General features: G+C 45.1%; 1 protein-coding gene across 4 annotated transcripts in view; it reads left to right on the top strand.

The window, feature by feature from the left end:
• The window catches only part of LOC142814635 (uncharacterized), a 43140-nt gene that overhangs the window by 5023 nt on the left and 12923 nt on the right, over window positions 1-25194 (top strand). The window contains exons 3-4 of one of the 4 annotated variants that reach the window (XM_075893702.1): window positions 8106-8168; window positions 17523-17600. The exons of 1 other annotated variant lie outside the window; for it this stretch is intronic. In XM_075893702.1, the coding sequence (XP_075749817.1) occupies window positions 8106-8168; window positions 17523-17582 (123 nt within the window). In that variant the 3' untranslated portion in view covers window positions 17583-17600. The remainder of the gene's footprint in view (window positions 1-8105; window positions 8169-17522; window positions 17601-25194) is intronic. 2 more of the 4 variants (XR_012894997.1, XR_012894996.1) reach the window with 2 other exon arrangements.

A 25194-nucleotide genomic window follows, 5' to 3' on the forward strand; every position in this document is an offset into this window, starting at 1 on the left:
TAGACCAATTTGTATGGAGATATCTGCGTCGTCACCTGCACCGCCGTGTTGTATGCGAAGGTCACATACGGAAGAATGGCATCCCACGTCTTGTGTTCGACATCGACGTACATTGACAGCATGTCGGCGATCGCCTTGTTAAGCCGCTCGGTGAGGCCGTTGGTCTGTGGGTGGTACGCTGTCGTCCGGCGGTGGTTTGTTTGGCTGTATGCCAAGATCGCTTGAGTTAAGTCGGCAGTGAATGCCGTTCCTCTGTCGGTGATAAGGACCTCCAGGGCGCCGTGACGTAGGACGATATTTTCGACGAAGAACTTAGCTACCTCGGATGCACTGCCTTTTGGCAGGGCTTTTGTCTCGGCGTAGCGGGTGAGGTAGTCGGTAGCTACCACGATCCACTTGTTTCCGAAAGCCGATGTCGGGAACGGCCCCAGTAGGTCCATACCAATCTGCTGGAAAGGTCGGCAAGGCGGATCAATTGGCTGCAGAAGTCCCGCTGGCCTTGTCGGCGGTGTCTTGCGTCGCTGACAGTCCCGGCGTGTCCTCACATAACGAGTGACGTCGGTGGTAAGACGTGGCCAGTAGTACCTTTCTTGTATCCTCGCGAGCGTGCGAGAAACACCGAGGTGCCCTGCCGTCGGATCGTCGTGCAGGGCCTGCAGGAGTTCTGGTCGCAGAGCTGAAGGCACCACAAGGAGATACTTAGCCCGAAGCGGTGAAAAGTTTTTCTTTTGTAGAAGACCGTTTCGTAGAAAAAACGAGGCAAGTGAGCGCTTGAATACCTTCAGGACTACGGCGGTCCTGCCTTCGAGGTATTCTATTAGGGCCTTAAGTTCCGGGTCGGCCCGCTGTCGTTCAGCGAAGTCGTCGGTAGTTATCGTTCCCAAGAAGTAGTCGTCATCCGGGTCGTCGGGTAGCGGTTGGTCGACAGGCGCACGAGAGAGACAGTCGGCGTCGGAGTGTTTTTTGCCAGACTTGTAAATGACAGTAATGTCATATTCTTGAAGTCTCAGGCTCCATCGTGCGAAGCGACCTGAAGGGTCCTTCAAAGTGGCTAGCCAACACAAGGCGTGGTGGTCGCTCACAACTTTGAAGGGCCTGCCGTAGAGGTATGGGCGAAATTTCGACGTAGCCCAGATGATGGCGAGGCACTCCTTTTCTGTTGTGGAATAATTTGCTTCTGCTTTGGATAGCGATCGGCTGGCGTAACTAATAACCCTTTCAAGTCCGTCAGCCTTCTGCACAAGAACGGCGCCAAGACCTACGCTGCTTGCGTCAGTATGTATTTCTGTCTCGGCAAATTCGTCAAAATGGGCAAGTAACGGAGGCGTCTGGAGGCGATGTTTAAGCTCCTGGAAAGCGTGTTCCTGTGGCGTTTCCCACTTGAACTCCACGTCGGCCTTGGTAAGGTTAGTGAGAGGATCGGCGATGCGGGCGAAGTTTTTCACGAACCGCCTATAATAGGCGCACAGGCCCAGAAATCGGCGCACGGCTTTCTTGTCAGTGGGCGGCGGGAATTCGGCGACGGCGGCTGTTTTCCGTGGATCAGGACGAACTCCAGACTTGCTGATAACGTGCCCCAGAAACAAGAGCTCTTCGTACGCAAATCTGCAATTTTCTGGCTTCAGTGTGAGTCCGGAAGTCTTGATGGCTTGAAGTACAGCTTCAAGGCGCCGAAGATGCTCGTCGAAACTCGAGGAAAACACGACGACGTCGTCCAAGTACACAAGGCAAGTCTGCCACTTCAATCCTGCCAGTACTGTATCCATAACGCGTTGAAAAGTTGCAGGCGCTGAGAAAAGGCCGAAGGGCATCACCTTAAACTCGAAGAGGCCGTCCGGTGTTATAAACGCCGTCTTCTCTCGGTCTCTTTCGTCGACTTCGATTTGCCAATAGCCAGTCTTGAGGTCCATTGACGAAAAGTACTTGGCGTTATCGAGCTGATCAAGTGCGTCGTCTATTCGTGGGAGAGGATACACGTCCTTTCTTGTGATTTTGTTCAGACGGCGATAATCGACGCAGAAACGTAGGGTCCCATCCTTTTTCTTCACTAACACCACGGGGGATGCCCATGGGCTCTTGGACGGCTGGATAATGTCATCCCGCAGCATTTCATCAACTTGTCTCTTGATGGCCTCACGTTCTCGCGTCGAAACCCTGTACGGACTCTGACGGAGTGGTCTGGCATTTTCTTCGGTTATGATGCGATGTTTCGTGATTGGGGTCTGCCGAATTTTCGATGACGACGAAAAGCAATCTTCGTATTGCAGGAGCAGGGCGTTGAGCTTTTCTTGCTTATCGTTCGGAAGTGTGGGATTGACGTCGAAAGCTATGGGAGGGGCTTGGTTCCTCTGAGCAGGTTCCGCAGAATCGGCGAGGGCGAAAGCACTGGTGGCTTCGACAATTTCTTCGATGTATGCGACCGTTGTTCCTTTATTCACATGTTTGTACTCATTGCTGAAATTTGTAAGCATAACCGTTGCTTTGCCTCCCCGCAACTCTGCAATTCCTCTTGCGACGCAAATATTTCGGGTGACCAACAGTTGCTGACTGCCTTCAACGACGCCTTCGAAGTCAGGTGATTCAGGAGCGCCGACTGAAATAATGACGCTTGAGCGAGGCGGAATGGTGACTTGTTCTTCCAGCACATTCAAGGCATGGTGTCCAGACGGCGTGCGCGGCGGTAGTGCTTCTTCTGTGGATAACGTTATCGACTTTGTTTTTAGGTTGAGGACAGCACCATGGAGGCATAAGAAGTCCATGCCAAGGATGACATCTCTCGAGCAACGCTGTAGGACTACGAAGTCTGTAGGATAAATACGGCCGTTAATGGTGACTCTCGCTGTGCAGATTCCTGCAGGCGTTACGAGATAACCTCCGGCTGTGCGGATTTCAGGGCCTTTCCAAGCTGTCCTAACTTTCTTTAACTTCGCGGCGAACGACCCACTGATGACAGAATAGTCGGCTCCAGTATCGACGAGAGCGGTCACACTGCGGCCGTCGATAAGAACGTCGAAGTCGCTAATTCGCCGTCTCGCATTACAGTTAGGGCGTGGCGTCGGGTCACGGCTGCGTCGGCTTGTTCCGCTGCTTCCATGTTGCGTCGTCAGGCCACCTTCGGTAAGTGAGCTTTCGCCGTCAGGGCTTTGCCTGGTTGGCGTTGTGTTTGGAAAGCTCCGTCGCGGCGTCGTCGTCGTCGGAGGATCTTCGGTAGTTCGTCGCACAGCAACCGCACCTCCACCGGTTGCTGCCCTTAGTTTCCCGGATACGGGCTAGGAGACCGGCCCCGCGTTGGGCCAGAGTACTGTCGGTGGTGCGGTGACGTGCGGCGGCTGGGCGACGGCGAACGCGAAGGGCTTCGTGGTGTCCACCGAGTTCCTGTCAGGTAGTCGGCGATGTCACGTGGTCGTTCTCCTGGCTGTGGGCGCGGTGCATTGACGGCGAAGCCACGCAATCCCATCTGTCGGTACTGGCAACGGCGGTATGTGTGTCCGGCCTCGCCGCAGTGGTAGCAGAGCGGGCGATGGTCAGGGGTGCGCCAGACGTCAGTCTTCCTCGGTGCACTGCGCTGGGCCGCTGGCGAACGGTATGACGTTGGTGGGGGTGGTGGCGGCGGTGGCGTCTGTCGACGGAAGTGCGATGGGGCGGCGTTTTGGTGTGCACGGGGAGGAGCGTTGCGGCGCAGTGCAGTGGCGTAGCTCATAGCTTCCGGCTCGGGCAGCGGTGCTTGGGGAACTTGAAGCGATTGCCGAACTTCTTCTCACACAATGTCGGCGATCGAATCCACTTGAGGCTGCGCCGAAGGCAACAGCTTGCGCAGCTCTTCCCGCACGATTGCCGGATCGTTTCACGCTGGTCTCCGGAGTTACTGGCTTGAGCAGCAGCGCAGTCTGCAGTCAGGCGACGATTATACTGTCTGGTGCGCAAGTCCAGGGTCTTTTCAATAGTGGTCGCTTCGGCTACAAATTCTTGGACGGTTTTCGGTGGGTTTCTTATCAGCCCCGCGAAGAGCTCCTGTTTGACCCCTCGCATGAGGAAACGAACTTTTTTCTCCTCAGGCATGTCTGGGTCAGCGCGACGGAATAGTCGGGTCATTTCTTCTGTGAAAATGGCGACATTTTCATTTGGTAGCTGAACCCGGGTCTCTAATAAAGCAGCGGCCCTCTCTTTTCGAGCGACGCTCGCGAACGTTTGCATGAATGCGCCGCAGAAAACATCCCACGTTCGGAGCGTGGACTCCCGATTTTCGAGCCAGGTCCTTGCGGTGTCTTCTAAATAGAAGAACACACGACGCAGCTTTTCGTCATGGTCCCAGTGGTTGAGGGCGGCCACACGGTCGTATGTCTCTAGCCAGGACTCCGGGTCTTCGAACGATGACCCATGGAAAATTGGTGGTTCCCTGGGTTGATGCATGACCATCGTGGGCTGGGACGCTGCGGTTGTCATTGTCGCTGCAGTCGCAGTCATGGCCTTGGTCTTCCTCGGCTTGTCGTGTAGAAGCCCGTACTGCGGTGGTAGCCATTGCTGTCGGCGGCTTGTTCGCTGCTCCTGGTTGGCGTCGGTGTCTTCTCCGCAACGTGGGCTGGGTTCACGGCTTGACGGGGGCGTCCGGTACATGAACGAAGCAGCACCTCCACCAAATGTCACGGGGTCGTGACGTGGCCGAAGACAGGAGACTTCTTGTTGGGATTTAACTGTTTATTTGGGCGAACCTGTGCCCGGTAAACAGAAAGTCCAATTACAGCAGCAGTCTCGCACAGATAGCAGTCTCAGACTGATAGCGGCGAACGGAGCGTCGGCCTTCGATCAACAACTGACAAGCGGCGAAGCGCGTCGGCATTTATACTCCCGCCGTCGAATGTTCTAGCGCTATTGCTGGCGGCGGCGTACGTTCCAGAACAATCTGTACCATTCGCACAGTGGGCGTGATCTTATCGAAATGATCTACTACAGTCCGGAACCCTCTCGAAAACTGCAGGCGCGGTTTTGCGCTGAGAATCGTGCGGTGTTTTGGGACGATAACAAAAACTTGGGAAATGGAACGTGGCAATATATAGATACTTGCATCACTGTGAGCTTATTAGCGTGAAGGTTCAGGCAAGTTCCTACTTAATCGCACAAGATATTGTCACGGTGTCATGACGTGGACGAAAGGAGAAGAATGTGGGTGAAAGATCAAACTGTTTAGTAGGCCGAACTTGTGACAAGCAAACTGAACGTCAGATCACAGCGATGCACACTGACAGTGATAGCGGCAAACAGTGCGTCGGCCATCGATTGACTCACAAGCGCTGAAGCGCGTCGGCATTTATATGCGTGCCGTTGAATATCCTAGCGTTATCGCTAGCGGTAACGTATGTCTGAGAATAATCTATAATGTTCGCAAAGCGGGCGTAATTTTACTACAGTGCTTAAGCTTCTCGAACAATGAAGGCATGGTATGCGCAGACAAATACTGTCAGTGCAATGTGGTGGTTACACAACTTAAGAAGAAGTATGGCAATATTGAGAGTGAAAAGAATAACAAAAGGATGTGCGAGGGGACACAGACAAGTGCTAGCACCTAACTAAGAAATTAGTGCAGATCTATGAAGCGAATGCTGATGATGGAATGAAACCAGGTCCTAACATCGATGATGTCAAATTTAAATTGAAGTCGCTGACTAGTATATGTGAGAGAGAAATGGGCGAAAGAACTGATGCATAGACGGACGGACACCTGGACCGACGGATCTGTCCATATGGGCGGCTGGATGCACAGTTGGACGCACGCTCGGATGCACGAACGGACTTACGGATGCACGGAAGGACGGACGGTCAGACGTATGGATGCTCAGATAGATGAACGTACGAAAGCGTGGACACATAGACAGTCTATTTTCAGCCGATAAGCACGCTATGAACGCTCTATGTACGGTATGCGTGAAAGCGATCGATGTTCAGATGTGTCAGAGTACACCTCTATTTCGGTCCCAAACGAACATCGTGAGAGCCTAAGGAGCTTTTCTCCTAAAAATGTTTAAAAAATCACAGCATATCCACGGAGTGAATGATGGTGAGTGGGGCGAAGCGTCTGTCAGTTCGTCCGCGCTTCCATCCATTCCTTTGTTCTTGCTTGCGTCTGTCTATGCGACCGACCGTGCATGCGTCCCTCCATCCGTGCGTCCGTCCATCTGTGCGTCCATCAGTGAGTCCGTCCATCCCTCCGTCCATCCGTGCGTCCATCCATCCCTGCGTCCGCCCATCTAGTGAACACTCCAAAAACCTCCATCTCGCATCTTTTCATCATATATTTATCAAATAGAAGTACTGCCATACAGCGGACATTCCAAAGGCTAAACGAGAGGTGGGTATACCTACTACTACGACTACTACTACTTCTACTACTACTACATACATCGCGGACGCACGACTCACGGCTTAAGGAGCTTCGCCCTTAAAACACGAGTATGGGTGCATACACGTAAGCAAAGCTACGCTACGGTGCACCTGCGAAACTTCACAGCATAGTGACGGAGTGCATTATGATGAATTGGGCGAAGCATCTGTCAGTCTGTCCCTGCTTCCGTACGTCCGTCTGAGCAACCTTCTGTGCGTCCGTCTATCCGTCTATCCGGACGTCCATGCGTCCATCCGTGCGTCCGTCTCTGCGTTCGTTCTTGCGTCCATCTATGCGTCCCTCTATGCATCTGTCCATGCGTCCATCCATATGTCCGTCCGTCCGTGCATCTGTCTGTCTATACGTCCATCCGTCCGTGCGTCTGTACATCTAGTGAACGCTCCAAGTACCGTCATCTCGCATTTTTTTGACCACGTATTCATCGTATAGAAGCACCGCCATGCAGCGGACATTCCAAGGACTAGACTAGAGGAGCGGCACGTACCCGCTCTCTTACAGCCAGCGCTTCGTGTCTAGTTCCCACCTTTAACCGCCGCTAGTTTATGGTACTGTAGCCCAACCCTTGCTAAACCTTGCTAAAACAAAAGAGGTTAAGCCCAGCGAGTTTAACGTGGCGACCTTCTGTGGTCAGAGGGTGCTCAAAGTGCGTCCCTCTGTTATTAGCTTTTTTTCTTCGTAAGCATCAAATTCAAGGCAAATTTTATTGTATAATAAGTCACCGATACTCGTTTCTGCAGGTTATTTTATCAGAAACAATTTTTGTTTTGTTTATGATTAACCTTCACGGGTTTCCTCCTCAATTAAAAAGAGTGCGTGCATGCCCCTCGTCTAGTCCGGCTATGGAGGAAGCTACCTACTACTACCACTACTACTACTACCACTACTACTACTACTACTACTACTACTACTACTACTACTACTACTACTACTACTTACATCGCGGATGCACGACCCATGGCTTAAGGCGCTTTGCCCCTAAAAATAACGTACAGTTGCGAACCACAACGAGACACTGTGCCGTGTATGTTTATAAAAAAAGGCAGATAATCAAATTTTTGGGTCAGAGGCTGAGAGTAGGCATGCGTACATTTGGGTCATCAATACCAGCCCCCTGGCACTCCTCAATAATCTCGCGTAGACGGCTAAGAGAATTTCTATAGCTCTCTGCAGCTGCGGAGGTAAAATTGCTCATAATTTTGCGATGGATACAGGCTCACTAAACTTTAAGACAGGTAGTTTTACCCCGGTACACCCACCTCTGGACATAAGCAGGCTGGTAAAAAATATAAAGCTTAACTGTATTTTTTTCCTAATTGCACAAGAACATTATGACAAAAAGTGTCTTGGGGCTTATAATGTCGTAAAAGCTGCGGAATATAATCACATATTAGACATTTGTAGTTGTGACTGATGTTTCCATACCGATGACAATATTCGTGGCTTCCATGTGTGAACCTTTTCAGTAGACGTAGGTCCCGTTTGATGTGTGTCCATGTATTCTGGGATATAGATACGTTCAGAAATCGCGTGCATATCAGGCGGCCTTTTAACTTTCACCGTATTAGGTATATGCGTAAGTGTCGTGGAGTCTCTTCCCTGAACTCGATGCATCTTGTTAGTCGCATGCCGAAATTTTCGGAAATACTTGTAATATAACGATAAATATACTCTGTTTTATATACATTCTGTGCATTTTCCCCACATTTAGATATGTTGTCAAGGGGAGATGAATTATTTCTGCCACAAAATGTACCAACCTCTCGGAGACGCAGTGAGTGAGATTAAGAATATCCTTTTTTTCCTTGTACTTCTCTTGATGCCATCTGACCTGCCCCAGATTTGTCGGTGGCGTGCTTACCGAATCGAGCAAGTGTTTTAATTGTAAAGCTTTTCTTAGTGAACCAACTTTACCCATTCCATCTATCTATCTATCTATCTATCTATCTATCTATCTATCTATCTATCTATCTATCTATCTATCTATCTATCTATCTATCTATCTATCTATCTATCTATCTATCTATCTATCTATCTATCTGTCTGTCTATCTATCTATCTATCTATCTATCTATGTATCTATCTATCTATCTATCTATCTACCTATCTATCTATCTATCTATCTATCTATCTATCTATCTATCTATCTATCAACCTTTGGTGTACTAGTTTTAGCTACTATTTCTTATTTGTTGCCCTGTATAGCATACATCATCTACGCACAAGTTTCGCTAACATGTCCTGGAAATTTTTGTTGGGTAGTCTTTTGCTTTACTGAATAATTCAGTCCTTCATAAATTAAACGTAACCGCAGAAAGATATTTCATAACGAAGTACCGCTGATGAGTGACTTATGGGACAATATGGTTTCTCCTAACTCTTTCAATATCATGCCTATTCAAATTGATCACCGGTTATTGACGCTTTGGATCGTCTATTTGTTTCTCGCACACCCAACACTTTCTTGTAGCTGGTCAAGCCACTCTACTTTCAGAATAAATTGCAATTGGCAGTCTTGGCAGCATAGTGATTTTTGACTGACTTTTGCGCAAACCAACGTGCGTGTGTTGGGAAAATGCACCTGGCTGGCAAACTTGACAGCAGTGCGTGCCCCTCATGGTTATGCTACAGTAACATCAAAGTTCTGTAATCAAAAGAACCTTTGCCACTCAAATATCAAATCAAGGCGTAAGCTTCGCAATCTGATTGTGTTAAGCAGTAATAATTGCCAGAACTTAATGCCAGCTACTCTATAGAGAGCTGTTCCAGGGAATCAGGGAAAACTTGTTTTACAAAAATCTTCATGAGGGTCCACCGAAAGTGTCGAGGTGGCCTTCTCTGGCATTTGCTTGCACTGTTACATCGGACATAGGGGCACATCTAGTGTAACTTTCGTCGCTCATATGGCGTCGTCGTCACATGCGCATGGGTGCGCACCTCCGCTGCAGAAAAACGCGCACCGCTCGAAACTCTCTTGGAACCGAACCTAAAGTGACTGAAGACGAGCTTAGAGTCCGAGGATGACAACACCTCAGCTGCATATCTTATGGCGACGATGTTTTGCGTAAGCCTCAGACATCCGCAGCCGTTCGTGGGTTTCTACTGTTGACGACCCCAAATTGTTTCCTCGGCCACAAGTGCGTTGCTGCTGAGCTTTGAGCACAATCTTATAGCTACTCTCGTTACGTGCGAGGTCCACAGGTGACTGGGATGCGGTGTGCTCAACATAGCTTCAGAGCTTCTCCTCACGACAAGAAGGTGACCGGAGCCCATCTTGGCCCTGAAGGAGCTGCGTGAAACGTTTTAGAACTGCAAGTGGTATTGTTTATATATATATATATATATATATATATATATATATATATATATATATATATATATATATATATATATATATATACGGTGTGCCAAAATGCAAAGAATTATGCCTGGATGCATATATTGGAACGCCAACCATGTGAAGTGAAGTGGTTCTTGGAAAGAGGGGACGCTAGATAAAATAGCGAAGTTCATTGCCCGTCTGGTTCATTGAGGAATTCCTGATATCACGGGCAACCGTCTATAATGGAATACCTGCAGGCTCTTGTCACAAAAAAAATACTGAGAGATTTGTAGGAGTTCACTTGTATTTCATAAAAAAAAAAACATTACTTCACCGCATGGCTCAAGCGATAAAGCAGCACCTCGGTTCCGATTTTCTTTGTTTATGTGAATAGAAACATTTTGCACTACATTTAATACTTTTATACTGTTTCTAGATCACTTATCTTCAAAATACATGTTCTGAACTTTGTTTGTTTTGAATATTTTTGCATATAGAGTGTCTTTTATTCCACTGTTTACCAACTGGCAGACAAAGCTTTCTTACTTTGTACAGTTTTATTCATTCGGAAATATATTGTTGCCCAAAAACGTATTTTTTGGAAACATCATTTCTTTGTTAAAAATTTTTTATGCTACATTGTATGCTGGAATACTTTTTAAACTGGCAAAAAGTATTTTTCCGAGACATTTTAAAATTAATCATTTTCGCGCGGTAATGAATTAGTCAAGACACTAACCCCAAACTGTTATCATACTTGCGGCATCTCGTACAAAATATTCACAAAAAAAAGGTCCTCACTTGTGATCGTAGCAAACTTAGCACTTCCTACGTGTTATGTATACACCTGCATTCTTTTTCGTAGTGTTAATCTGTGAATTTCTGTTCAGTTTTTTGTTTGTTTATTTCTAGAAAAATGCGCTCGTCACATGCCTTTTCTATGCCCTTCCACGCTTCTCTCCGGTATCCGTTATCAATTGAAGTGGTACTATACTAAAATTGGCAGATGCCACGTATATTAGGAATCGATGATATGCGAAGCACGATTGATAAAGGTTTATATGTCACTTTAGCATGAGTACAACATTACGACATGGATGTAAATGATGCCGTATATGACTTTCGTGTCTTGATTATCATGTTTGGATGTATCGTTCACCTTCGTCAGCTATTCACGTCATGTAACACCAAATTTAGTATAAGTGGAGCTAGCAAAACGCCCATGCTCTCATCATTAAGGACCCAATATACTCCAATGTAGCGTTGACGCGCGCGCACGCTGGGCAAAGCAGCGCTATGTCAGCAAAACGCGAGCACACTGTAATCCGAGGCCAGGCGCGACCAGCATTTATCGGCGCGGCCCGACGACAACCAGCGCGAAATGCGACATGCTGCATTTCGCGCCGATGCGTTACACCGAAAACACTGCGTCTCCCTCTTTTTGGGACCGAGAGACATCGTACGTGCTGAAACGCGCATGCGTCAAAGCAAAGCAGCTCGGTGCGTGCCTCCAGCATGTGGCAGGACCGTGAGCCCCCGAAATGAACGCCGGTGAGCACGCACACCGCGTCAATTCGAAATGTATTGGCGCCTTGACTGTGGCCTGTAGCCATGTTCTCACGTGACACGCATCTCATGATTGTCATGTTTGCACCAGTCACATACCTTCGTTATCCATTCACGTACTGTAATACAAATTTGATATATGTGACGCTAGCGAGACGGCCGTGAGTACATCATTAGCGTGGCATGTAGTCATGTTGTTACATGACACGCATGTCATGATTCTTATGTTAGGTTCTGTCACTTGTGTTCGCCATGCAGTCATGTCATACCATACCACTTTTATGACATGCCATGTGAACGAAACCACCGCAAGAGCTGCAGGATCATAAAATGTAAATCATGTCATTGATGACATTCATGCCATAATTTTCTTGCTATGACTAGTTAAATATGTTCTTCATACAATCATGTTATGCCATACCAAGTTTGCTATCAATACCATTATCGAAACGGCCAGGAGAGCTAAAAGTCGTAGATAGATAGATAGATAGATAGATAGATAGATAGATAGATAGATAGATAGATAGATAGATAGATAGATAGATAGATAGATAGATAGATAGATAGATAGATAGATACGCGCAAAGTCGCCGAAGTTTGCTAAGAAAGGCTTCGCATTTAATAGGTAAGGATAATAACAAGCAATTATATTTAGCTAGTAAATTTCATTCTGCCTCCGATCACAACGTATTGTTCTCTACCATGACAATCGCCATGACAATCGTTGCGATTCATCTTACTATAATACCACTTCTAAGCCTTCTTGTTGGCAAGACTAAGATTGGTGCAGAGAGTAGGGTTTTTACATATCGTGCAAGAAAACTCTTGTTTTCGTGCAATATATTTCTTTCAAACATCTTCCTACAAATGTGGCATTGAAAAGACATATTCGTCGCCCCTAGTAGCCGTTAAGCTATCGGCGTGTTGGTATGCAAAATACGCATGCCACAGAGGTGAATTAAGAGTCTCCAAGGTAAGAGCTGAATCGCAATCAAGCCCGTTGCCAAGGACAAATACAACAAAGATACAGCAGTAACCAGTCATTTTGAAGCGCACGGAGATACGACGTTCAAGTGAGAACAAATAAACTGAGGTGGTACTTTGTGCTGAGGGTGAGGCTTGGCACTAAGTACCACTTCGTCGTTATCAACCGTCAATGTAGACACTTCGCTTTGTGGCCGCTTATCGACACTCGCTTATTCTTCTTCCCCAAACTCATCATTCCACGGGCATCACCAGTGGCCACATTTCTAAACTTTCAAAGCGGCTGTAGACTATTCATAGAAAGTACTTTATGTTTGTCCATTGTGGTCGATGAGCTATTTGCACTGGTTAAACGTTAAATATCTTAATTTCTGTAAATAGTACCGTAATTATAGATCGTGCCCATTTGGAGATGCCTCCTGCCAAAATGAAAGGAACATTGTGGGTAGCCAGAAGGTGCCTCCTGCCTTTGATTTTTAAATAATATTGGACACATTTCTTAAAACACCATATATATATATATATATATATATATATATATATATATATATATATATATATATATATATATATACATATATATATATAGCTATATATATATAGAGAGAGAGAGAGAGAGAGAGATCTGATTTTTTGTAGTAGATAGCCTGCTTGACATCATGTAATATAAGCGTGAACTCTTTTCGAACTGACTGTTCATCCACTACGTGGTCTTAGAGAATATGTGCTGTAAGGTGTGTGACTTTTGTAGTGGATGGCCACTTTCAAACCTCGGAGTCGCTATCATGTTCTGACACCTGATGGCAATGTATACTCCTGTACCACGCAATATCACTGCTATATAAAATGTTTTATTGCGAAGCCTGTATACAGGACGCGTGTGTTTGTAAAGCATGAGCATAATTTTCTCTGCATTTCCAGCAGAGGAAGGTATTTGGGCTGTATTTACAAGCAGAGGCGTCCCTGTGTGGTAAAAGAGCTGCTTGCGACGCAAACGACCGGGGTTAGCTTCTCGCTAGGATCTTTTAATTTTTCGGTCATGCAAAAGAGGAAGATTTTTCGCTCGCACCTAACGACGGCCACGCTGACACCGACGCTAACACCGGAATTTCCGCGAAACGAGCTTTTCAACGTTGTCGCGTCAGTCAATCAGAATGCATTCACACTTTTGCTGATGTGATGTGAATGTTTATGAGGCGTTTCTGTAATAGCATTTGCTCTTATGTTCTTTGATAAATTACACGTATTTGTTCGTACAAACATGAATACTCAATTGGACGGCCGATAATCATCAATGAGCTTGAGATCCTTTCGCTGCTTTTGTCGATTTTTTTGTGATACTGAATGTGCAGCATAACAGAAAGTAAGACCCCAGAGCAGCTACAATTCGCGATTGTGCGCGAAAATTTGATGACCTTGGCGATACTAAAAATGAAGTGACTGTTTAATTTAGCCGTTGCAAAGAACCTAACTGAACATATCATAATATATTATTAGGCAGTGAACATATTGGTGTACCTCTTCAAGGCTTGTGATCATGATAGAGATGGTCCCTCTGCATCATTTTACGAGCCACCTATATCCCTCGTTTGAAATAGCGCAGCGGTACATTTACTCAACTTCAAGTTTTTTACGAAAGTATCTTAAAATTCAGTTCAATGGCAAACCGCAAGGTAGAAGGTGATTTATTAAAAGTGTGTGTCACGATGTATTTATTTGCAACTAGGACATGCAAAAATATTGTATCTAGATTTCGAAAAAATAAATAAAAGCTTCCTACTTCAGGGAAGTTCGTCCTGGCCGGGATTATGTCACTTCTGGCTAGAAACATGCGGTAGTTGATCTTCCTCAATAACAAACCTTCATTCTTTTCGGCAATTTGCACTGAAACGACTTGCCATGTTGAGTTCTGGAGCTTTACTTTGTCAAGTAAAAGGGCAGTAGCTTGGGCGAGTTGTTAGGAATACATTTTAGGAAGACGTCAACGCGCACGCTATGGACGAGGACTAAAGGGAAGACGAACGTGCGTGACCTCTTTACACTAAAGTAATCACTCACCCCTAGTCTTTCATCGTAAGAACTGCCATTGTCATTCAGCGTGATGTGACACTTAAATCCTGTGTGATCACAAAGGTATACTAACCCGAGAAAGAGATAAAGCCCTTTCTATTAAAAGGCGTGTATATAACTGCGTAATTCAGCCATACATTGTGCTATCAGATAATGAATGCCTCTTTTGGAGCACGATTACCTATTTTTGTTGGCCGTTGTAATGTGTAGCCAAGAAATTATTTTCATGATGTGGATAAAGATTTGTTTTATCGTGCAGACGCGCTCTTTAGCTTGCCAGGCTTGATATATATATATATATATATATATATATATATATATATATATATATATATATATATATATATATATATATATATATATATATATATATATATATATACATATATATATATATATATATATATATATATATATATATGTCTGTATTTATGTGTGTGTGTGTCATTGTGTTCATCCTTTTCACCAATAAACGAAGTTATGAGATCGCGCCCATTGGTCTTCTCTTCTTAGGTCCTGGTCTGTTGTTCGTGCAATGAAGCCTTCCAAAACGTATTCATTATGTCAAATCATTCTTCGTTGACCAGTGATTTGCTATACTCTTCTACTGTGTTATTCTGGGCATTGTCCAGTTCCGGCATCTTGTCGAATTCATCATCTAGTCAACTCTGATCGGCATAAACGGCTTCTTCCGGCTCCCTTATTGCCTTCAAATGCTGTCATTAACGAATTTGACATTATGACTGGGTTTGGCATTGTTCGCCATTGTCAGCTTAGATTGCAGAGTTGCTGCCCTGGAGGAACTGCGTTTTGAGTTCCAATCCCGAAGCATGAGGAGTTTTTTTTTTTTTTGCAAATTAGAAAGTTTTCTTTATGCGAAGTCGATGTGTTGATTTTCTTGGCAACTTCGTGCTACATGCGAAAGCGTGGACTTCAGTTTTTACTTTCATAAAAAAAAAAACATTGTTTTCTTTCTCCTATGGGGCTCGTTCATCTACCTGCAAGAAAAATGCACCACTTTCTATGCAAATTTTGTCGCCGGGGCTGCTCTGATGAGCACAACGCCACTAACTCATTCTAAGAGGCAGTAACGTTCACGTTTGTTGCCTGAGAAAAATGACAGTGTGTCCGATCAGTTTTGCATGACTTTTCACTTAAAAAAGATATCATTTACAATCAGAAGCAAAGGACGTTTAAGCTTGATATTCAATCTGAAACAGGGTTGTTACATTCGCTTTGCTTAGTATGAACTTTTGGAGCATGGCTACAGAGAATTAAGTGGTCACCTCTAGACGCGCTGTATTATCTCTCTTTATCTCTTTAGCATCATCATTCCCATCCCCATGTGTAGGGTAAGAAATTGAGTGAAGATTAGTTAACGTCCCCGTCTTTCATGTTTTTCGTGTCTTTCTTTTAGTCTATCTCTGGATCTAGGAGTCGCATACAAACATGAATGGCAAGGCGAATTCCCAAGTAGTTGATAGTTCCGTGCATATGCGACGCCCTCTCAAATGCTGACCAGAAAATTATGTAGACACACTCCACTAAAGATTCTACATCGTTCTTGTACACCTATGCACCCTTCTCTGTACCGTAATTGGTGTGAAATGAAGCGTGGTTTTGTCGTTTTTTTTTTCGAAAAGTTACATTCAGGTGCTTCAAATATAAGAGAAAGACCAATTTAGATTTTAGCATAGAGCCCCGAAAGTTGTCTGTCGTTTCAACAGGCAGGCATCCTATACGACAAAGGGATAGCTGATTATTAGAATGCGGTAATTAAAAAAGTGCGTTAGACACTTAGCTGGAATATATGAACAGGTGTAAGTATTCCAGGGTTACCTAGACGTCCACATTACACTAGCTTGTGTTCTGCGAACGTGAAATTTATGCAGTAATCTTCATTGACTCGTCGGGTGAACGCGAAGGGTAGCAGTCTTTTTATCTGTGACGAAGCTGTGCAGATATTCTGCAGAAATTCTCAAAACTTTCTGCGTACATTTAGCATATATACTGCCTCACGTGGCTACACATGCTCTGCAGACTTTCAGCAGAACGACATGTACCTTGAGTAAAGGTTCAGGAGTAACAGAAAGCCTGTCTCTTGTATTTACAAGTATTCTCCATCCCTGGTTACTGATGTGTGTATTACAGATTATCTCATAAAGGCGGCAATTTTCTAAGGGCTTGCCCGTATAGCTTATTCATGAAAACCAAAGGCACACTACGTGTAATAAAAAACATAGGACAAGTGGTTATCCATTCATTGCAATGCAAAGGAATTTTCTTGCCTTTTCTGGAGTAATAAAATGTTGTAGTGGAATTGTTTTGAAAGGGTTCCACCTAGTATCAAGTGATAAAGACGGACTGTTTACTAGTATATTACACTCAGCGTGTTGGTTTATATTGCCATTAAGTCGAGGTCTTTCAGTTGACCATACCTTCAGTTGAGAAAAACTTACAAGGAATGTTCAATTGCAAGAGCTCTCGGTTTGGTAAAAGTATGGGAAGACGAAGTGCATTTTCTGAATACTAGTTTTTTGAATTCAGCAATATTTTGACCTCTAAGTGATGTGGTTAGGAACCACTAATAAGTTTTTCCAAAACATCTCCGAAATTAAAGCGAGTGAGATTGGTATACAACTAAACAGGATCAATACGATGTACTGAGGAAAAAAGGATGAATGACAAGAAGAAGAAAACGGCCTTTTCCTTCGATTCGTCTTAGACAAATGCCAAACGAACCACGTGAGATTTTAGCTCTTTCTCCGTATGTCTTCCAGCTTGTCAATTTTCACGCGTAGACAGATAATTGTTTGTGTTCCCTTTTCCTTTCCTGTTCCTCCCTTACCTAACTAGCAGTAAAGAGTGTCAACCACCCTGTTAAGCTGGTTGTTCTTATTGGCCTTCCAAACCCTGTTTCTTTTTTGGTTTTCTTGCACATGCCGTTTCCCTCACACCGAAGTTTTTTTGTTGTTGTTAACGACATATTGGCGTAATTAGACAGCAATGAACTTATGTTTGCATTTTCGCCATATGTGTGTGCTCTATGCTACGGGAACAGTAGACGCTAGTGGCAGCCTTGCAGAGATCGCCCCAACTGGGCCTCTCGTAGGCGTCCTAGTGTGCAAAGCACCGTCGTTATGCGTCGGTGCATTCACATCGCATTTTCTTTTTCTATGAATGTAGGGACACTTCGGCGTGGAATTCCACTTCCTGGAGCCCAAAACTAAGGACACCATTTTCTGACGTCGACACAAGACGCAGGTACATAGAGACCTACTTTCTGCATAGATGGAATTCGGGTGTCATGCCCGCACGCAGATGAGGGGCTCAGAATCTCCTTGCTTTGGAAGAAGAAGCAAACTTACCTTTAGCTGACAGAATGGCGACAAAAAACCGTTATTTACCAAGCTGGGCTGACAGCGCCTAAAAATGAAACCTGTGTGTGTAGTCTTCCGAAAGTGGTACTTTACGGAAAGCGGAAGTAGCCCAACAAATGAGGACTGCATCCGTATACAGCCACTGTGTTTACATGCATGCCTTGTCAGGTTAAAAATGACATGCATGCTCTCGTTTACACCACCAGGTAGTGCCCAATCGCACCCGAATGATGAAGAAAAAAGATTTTCGGCCGAGGAAGACGCATTTGCTTCTAACAGTTCCCGTAAGATCCTTTTTAACAAACGCATGTAGAAAATAAAAAAAACGAGGATGCTTTTTATGCGGTGAAAGGCAAACGTGTTTTTGATACGAGTCGCGGACAACTTGCTCACCAACTGAATACATAAAATAATAAATATCGCTACGTTTTCAGGCTACTGGAGAGGGCGACAGCTGTTACGAAAGGAACTGTAGTTGATCCTCATCTTAGGTATTTTTAGTCGACTGAATGTTACGCAGTAATTTTGCAATGTTGGTCAAACTCACATAGTGCTAAATTATGTAGCACTAGTTTATTCACCGCATTCAGCCAATGAGGTCACACTTGGTAGTGTTCTCGGACAGGCTACATCTTTGGTAGTTTTCGCCTGGAGATGACTGCAGGGGCAAAACATGTATAACTGTCACGACTCATTGAAAGAGGAAGTCAGGTATATAATTACGGAAAAGTGATACGTCCCCGTGAAACACGGACGCGATGGCATGCTGGCTATGAACCACAGCGCACAGCTTGAGAATTAAGCGTTTAGTCCGAGCAATGATGGCTGTGCCACATGTGAACGAATGTGTTTAGTGGCCGATAAGTATTCTTATAAGGTATGCTACACAGAGGAAATTGTGGAAGTATTTCACATTTCAAAGATCAACTGAGTATCTCTTATACTATTAGGTTCGTGTTCTACTTGATAGTTCACTTTTCGAATCACTCAGCTTTCATTTGTCCCGAGTACATAACCGATAGCCACATTTATTGGTATTTTAAGACTTTAGGACGCGGTGGCTGAACGGTTAAGACAATGGACAGCTAAGCCATTTAGAATGGCGTATGTGCTGACTCGAAGACGCAGACGACGTACACAGAAACCCCAAATCAGCGTACACACATAAGGGCAGGCAGCCTGATATCGAACGCGCAATTATTTTGGACTCACGCTCAATTTTTAGATGGCGCTTCAGTAAAGCGTCCAAATAGCAAACATTTAGGGAAAGATCAGAATTGAACTAAACTGATCTCGTCTGCGCATGCGAGCACGGCTCAATAACAAACAAAGGCAGCGTGACGGACGTATTCTTTCTTACAAAATACTTTCCGAACCTTTCCGCCATGGCTTGAAAGAGTGGTACAAGGAAGACTGTCAAGAGGGATCCATATACTCATTCACTCTTATTTTCTCTGACAGCACCCAAGAGGCACGGAGAAACCCACACTGGCCGAAAAGATTGTGTGTGACGCCTTGCACTTCCGCGATGCAGAGAAGGGGTTAGGTGAAGTGGGTCGAGAGTTACATCACGAGTGCTCGAGCGCCATTTGCGAACCTGAATGAGATGCGTGCAACACGGTTATTATTTCTTTTTTTTTTGGTATTTCTGCGTGTGCACGTGTGAGCTAGCCCCTTCCTTGTTGTCGCTTCAGTGAAGCCGCTGTTGTAAGGGCAGCTCTCTTTGGCCTTTAAGGAGAACCAGAAATAGCCACTCGGAAAACCCCCAGTGAGCGCAGCGCGAAAAGCGAAATAATTGAGCCTGAACCATGGAGCTTCGAAAATTCGCGGGATAACACCGTCATTGCACTCGACGTCGCAGGCAGTTACTTCCAACCGGCACTTTCCCATTGTCACAGGCTGGTTAACGACCGAAGTGTGGACGTAATGTCCCTTTTGATAGAGGGATAAAAATTTACAGGGCTCAAGGAGGTCAATGACAGCTTGAGGCTTAAATATACAGGTGCATTCACCTAGGACGACTCCAAGGCAAGCACCACCCCAGTATGCGGATTTAGCGCTGTTATTTTTTTCCGCCTTGTAAACAAAGCCTATCGCAGCACTATAGAAGTGCGCTCGCGGTCCGTCACACGTCTTTTTTACACATTTCGTGGGCTTTTTTTACAACGGGGAAAAATTAACAGCGCGAAACGTATCGTACAGGAAACAATTTAGTTGGGGGTTTCTGATAATGCTCTACATCTCAGTGTTCATATTATGGGTTTCCAGCTCATAATTAAAAAGAGATAAATAAGAAATATTATTTATTAGTATAGGGAAAAATAAAAAATAGCCTGATTACCTACAAGATATTGCGAGTAGCATGCGTTTGGTTCAATTCGCCTCCTAAGTGCCTTTCACTTTCAAATACTTAGTTCAAGTTATGTGGCACACCCTACACACACACACACACACACACATATATATATATATATATATATATATATATATATATATATATATATATATATATATATATATATATATATATATATATATATATATATATATATATATATATATATATATATATATATATATATATATATATATATATATATATATATATATATATATATATATATATATATATATATATATATATATATATATATATATATATATATATATATATATATATATATATATATTGAAAGTCTTCCTGGATTCCGGTCGAGTTATAAGTCACCAGAAGAGGCGACGATGCTTTATTGCCAACGTTATGACCGGGGACCGGCCTTCGTCAGGGCATGATGCCCTGACGATGCCCTGACGAAGGCCGGTCCGCGGCCGTAACGTTGGCAATAAAGCATCGTTTTTCGTTTGCTCGTTCGCTTCTTCTGGTGACTTATATATTATATATATATATATATATATATATATATATATATATATATATATATATATATATATATATATATATATATATATATATATATATATATATATATATATATATATATATATATATATATAGTTGGCATTTCTTCGTAAGAAGCCGTTTTACTTTCGTGTTATACCGATTCCTATAACGGAAAGGATCAACCATGTTTTCGGTGCTACTTGGTTCCACAACACTGACACCAACAATCAATTTTCGCATTACGCAGGTGTATTATTATGTATTATTATGTATTAGTGTATGCATTATACAGGTGTTTTACACGACATCAGGGCGTATCATCCTGAAGTTACGCTTCTATAAATTGAGCCAACCAATTATCTTAATCAAGAAAGCATAAAAACCAGACGGTATTTTACCGAGTCATATTGATGTGTTGTTTCTAAAATTATAAATGCGAAGCAGCTCTTTGTCTAGCCTGTGTAATGCTGTTCCTCCGTACGGACGCACTGCACGCCGCAGGTGTTGACGCGGTGCCAAGTAGGTCACGCCATAGAGTTTCTTAAAATTAACCCTAAAACAATTGAGATTGCACCTCCTGCACGAAATGTCCAATAACCCCGTGCACATATACACTGATGGTTCAATCACAGCGTCTGGTTTTGGCGGTGCGGTGGTGAATCCAGCTAGAGGAGTCACTCTGCGAATCAAGCTGTCACACGTCACTACGTCTATGGTGGCAGAACTTGCGGCTTTGCGTGGCGCCTTAGAGTACATCAAATCCCAGGGACCAAGTAAATGGGCTGTGTTTTCCGTCTCAAAACCGACCCCACAGAGCATACAGTCAGTCCTTCGACGAGGTTGCCATGAACAGTTAACTTGCGAGGTTGTCAAGCTTCTTCACAACGTCAAGAAAACAGGCCACGAGGTCAATTTTCAGTGGCTACCTTGCCATTGTGGGATCAGTGGCAATGATTCCACAGACAACGCGGCTTGCACATCGCACCAAGAAGAGCACACTCTTCCGATTCTTTTGTCAAGGACAGACGCTGCAAAGCAACTTCGACCTGGCACGTAGTCTGTGTCTGCTGGAGGGGATCACCCCAAGCATAACAAATACGAGACTCTACCAAATAAACCCTCGACTGGAACTTCGAACTCCATCCGGACTTCGTCGACGTGTTTTTCGCCTTTAGTTGGGGGTTGCCTTCACAGAAGCATATACAACCCTCATCGGATTGACCGACAATGTGGAATGCGACGTCTGCTGCACCGAAGAAGACATCGACCATCTGATATGCCATTGCCCTCGATTTGCTTCTGAAAGACAGAAGCTCTTGGACGCATTGTGACAATTGGACGATCGGCCACTCTCTATGCAGATGCTACTGGAACACCGTCCTCGCCTTTTGTCGGCTGCAAAAGCAGTCAAAGCCGTCTTGTGCTTTTGGGGGACTACAGGCCTATGTGAGCACCTTTAACTTTTGTGTAGTGCCACCGCTGCATATGCGTCAGCCCATCGACTGACAATCCCTTTTTTTTCTCTCTTTCTCTTCTCTTTTCTCTCTCTCTCTCATCTTTATGCTCCCCTTCCTATTCCCCCCACGTAGGGTAGCAAACCTGGCATGTGCCTGGTTAACCTCCCTGCCTTCTTTCTTGTGGTTCTTGTCCTCCCTTCTTATAAACTATAGGAGACTACGGCGCTTCGATCGTTCAGCGACCAAAGGTATGATGGGTAGTACACGGATCTGCCTAGTCTTCGTACTTGCGAGCAACGAATCGCACTTGAGACCGCGTTTGTCAAGTGACACCGCCGACGAGTCAACGGTGTTGCTTGAACCGACACCATCGGCGAGTCGGCTCACGCGCGAAAAGCCTTACCTGCGCCTAATGTAAGCGGTGAAACATGTCTTTAGGTGTCACCTACAGCACCTACACCAGCCAAGGCTTAAAATGAACCTTCCAGCGCTCGCCGCAGCACCAGCGTTAGCACCATTGTACCCGTGACGCAACCCGTGCGAAAACACTGCTGTTTCACATCCCATCAGGGTTTCTTTCGTCCGAGTTTTTTGTTAGGATGAGGGGAGGAGCAGGAAAAAGTTTTATTCAGGAAAACAAATGGCAGCATATCCACAGAGTGAATGACGGAGAGTGGGGCGAAGCATCTATCCGTCCATTCGTTCTTGCTTCCATCCGTCCATGCGTTCGTTTGTGTGACCGTCCTTGCGTTCACACGTCCATCTGGGCATCTGTGCCTGCGCACGTCCATTTCTCCGTCCCTGCGTCCGTCCATGCGTCTATCCATCCGTAAAGGGATCCGTGCATCCGTCCATGCATCTGTCTGTGTGTGCATTCGTCCATCTAGTCAACACTCCAAGTACCACCATCTCGCATCTTTTTCATCATATATTCTCCATATAGAAGCACCACCACTCAGCGGAAATTCCAAGGACCAAACGAGAGGTGGCACAGGCACACTTTCTTACGGCTTGCGCTTCGTGTCTACTTCCCACCTTTCACCACCTCGAGTTCATGGTATATACTAGTTCACTGTATTCATGGCACTGCGGCTGAACACTCAGTAAACCTTTCTAAAACCAAGGGGGTTACGCCTAGCGAGTATAACGTAGCAACTCTTTCTTGTCAGATAGTGCTCAATGTACATGCCGATGGCTGCTAATTGAGAATGAGAGACAGGAGAATTCGGCTTTTAGTTAAGGCGCACGCTGCGAATTTTTCATTGTTTAACATAGCACAGGAGAAATCTCCCACCGGCATCACTTTGCAGGTCAAAACGTAAGACTGGTTACACACTACGACTACGACTACGACTACTACGAGGGACAAATGGGTGCTGCTTAAGGAGCTTCGCCCCTAAAAAGACAACGTAATTGAAGGCAGTTGTGGTCGGGCCCTCAGTCCACTGCTCCTCTGGCACGAGCGGCTCGCTGTGCCTGGTCCAGCAAAGCTATTTGGCTCTTCTTGGCGTCGTCTGCAAGCCTTGCCTCCCACTGCCTATGCAACATGTGCGGGTAGTTAATAACGTGTGGAATGTCGATGTGTGTGGGCATTTCGGTGCACTCCAACGTTATGTGGGTAAGTGTCGGTGTGTCGGAACACCATGGACATGCTTCTTGAATTTGTTTGGGGTATATTCTATTTAGTTGGTACAAATTTGGAAAGCTATTGGTTTGTATGCATATGTATGCGTTTGTATGCGTATGTGCCTCTCTAATGCGGTAGGATGGGAGGACTTCATCAACCCAAGGAATAATTGGTTGACCGGAATGAAAATTGATTTCATAATAGGTTCGCTGGCTCACCGCACAGTGATGTATGCAGCTAAGATGTCAAGGTTAAACAAAAAGAAGCCGAAGGTCACTTGTGCAAAAAAAATAGATTGTTCGAACTATTCTTCTTTATAGGGATTGCATTATTAACATACCACCACGTGTCTACTTTGAATAAACTGCCTTATTCGCAGAGCGCCACCAGAGTAACTGGGTAGCCCTTGTAGCGAGAAAACGAAAGAGACAAAAGTATGAAGAGCCGAGTGTCAAAATTCGTAGTTCGGTAGCTTTTTAGCTTCGCGCGGGCTCAACAGTACCGGGTTCAGAAGGCAGCGCAAGAGGCCTTCGGGACGGCTTTATGCTCTCCCATAGTAGAGTGCCTAGTACTCTAAGTCGTTAACCACTTTCAGGAGCGAAGCTCCTTAAAGCGGCACCCGTTCGTGCCTCGTAGTAGTGCGTAACATGTCTTACGCTTTAACCTTCAAGGTGGTGCTGGTGGGAGATTTCTCCTGTGTGTTGTTGAACAAGAAAAATTCGCACCGTGCGCTTAACATAAAAGCCGCATTCTTCAGTCTCTCATTCCCCATTAGCAGTCATTGGCATGTACGTTGAGCACTATCTGACAAGATAGGGTTGCTACGTTATACTAGCTGGGCGTAACTTCCTTGGTTTTAGAAAGGTTTAGCGAGCGTTGGGCCGCAGTGCCATAAATACAGCGAACTAGTATATATACCATAAACTCGAGGTGGTGAAAGGTGGTAAGTAGACACGAAGCGCAAGCCATAAGAAAGTGTGCGTGTGCCACTTCTTCTTTAGTCATTGGAATCTCCGCTGGATGGCGGCGCTTCTATATGCGGATTATATGAGGAAAAGATGCAAGATGCTGGTACTTGGAGTGTTGAATAGATGGACGAACAGACATAGACAGATGCATGGACGGACGCACGGATGGCTGCACGGACGGGTGGACGCATGGACGGACGCAGGGTCAGATGCATGGACGAAAGCTGGGACGGATGCACAGATAAACGGGCGGACGCACGAGCAGACGCACGCACGGACGGGCAGATGGACACACGGGCGGCCACACAGACGCACGCATGGACGGACGGAAGCAAGAACGAATGGACGGACAGATGCTTCGCCCCGCTCTTCATCATTAACTCCGTGGATATGCTGCCATATTTTTTTTCAGCTTGGTTTCTGTTGCCACCAATTTTACACAGTGTTTCTGCTATCTCGGCGAAGAAACGTAACATAAGGTAAAAAACGCATAAAAAAGCTGAGAATGGTCTTTGATAACTTGA

Source organism: Rhipicephalus microplus, chromosome 4 (genome assembly GCF_043290135.1).
Source record: "Rhipicephalus microplus isolate Deutch F79 chromosome 4, USDA_Rmic, whole genome shotgun sequence".
Classification (NCBI taxonomy): domain Eukaryota; kingdom Metazoa; phylum Arthropoda; class Arachnida; order Ixodida; family Ixodidae; genus Rhipicephalus; species Rhipicephalus microplus.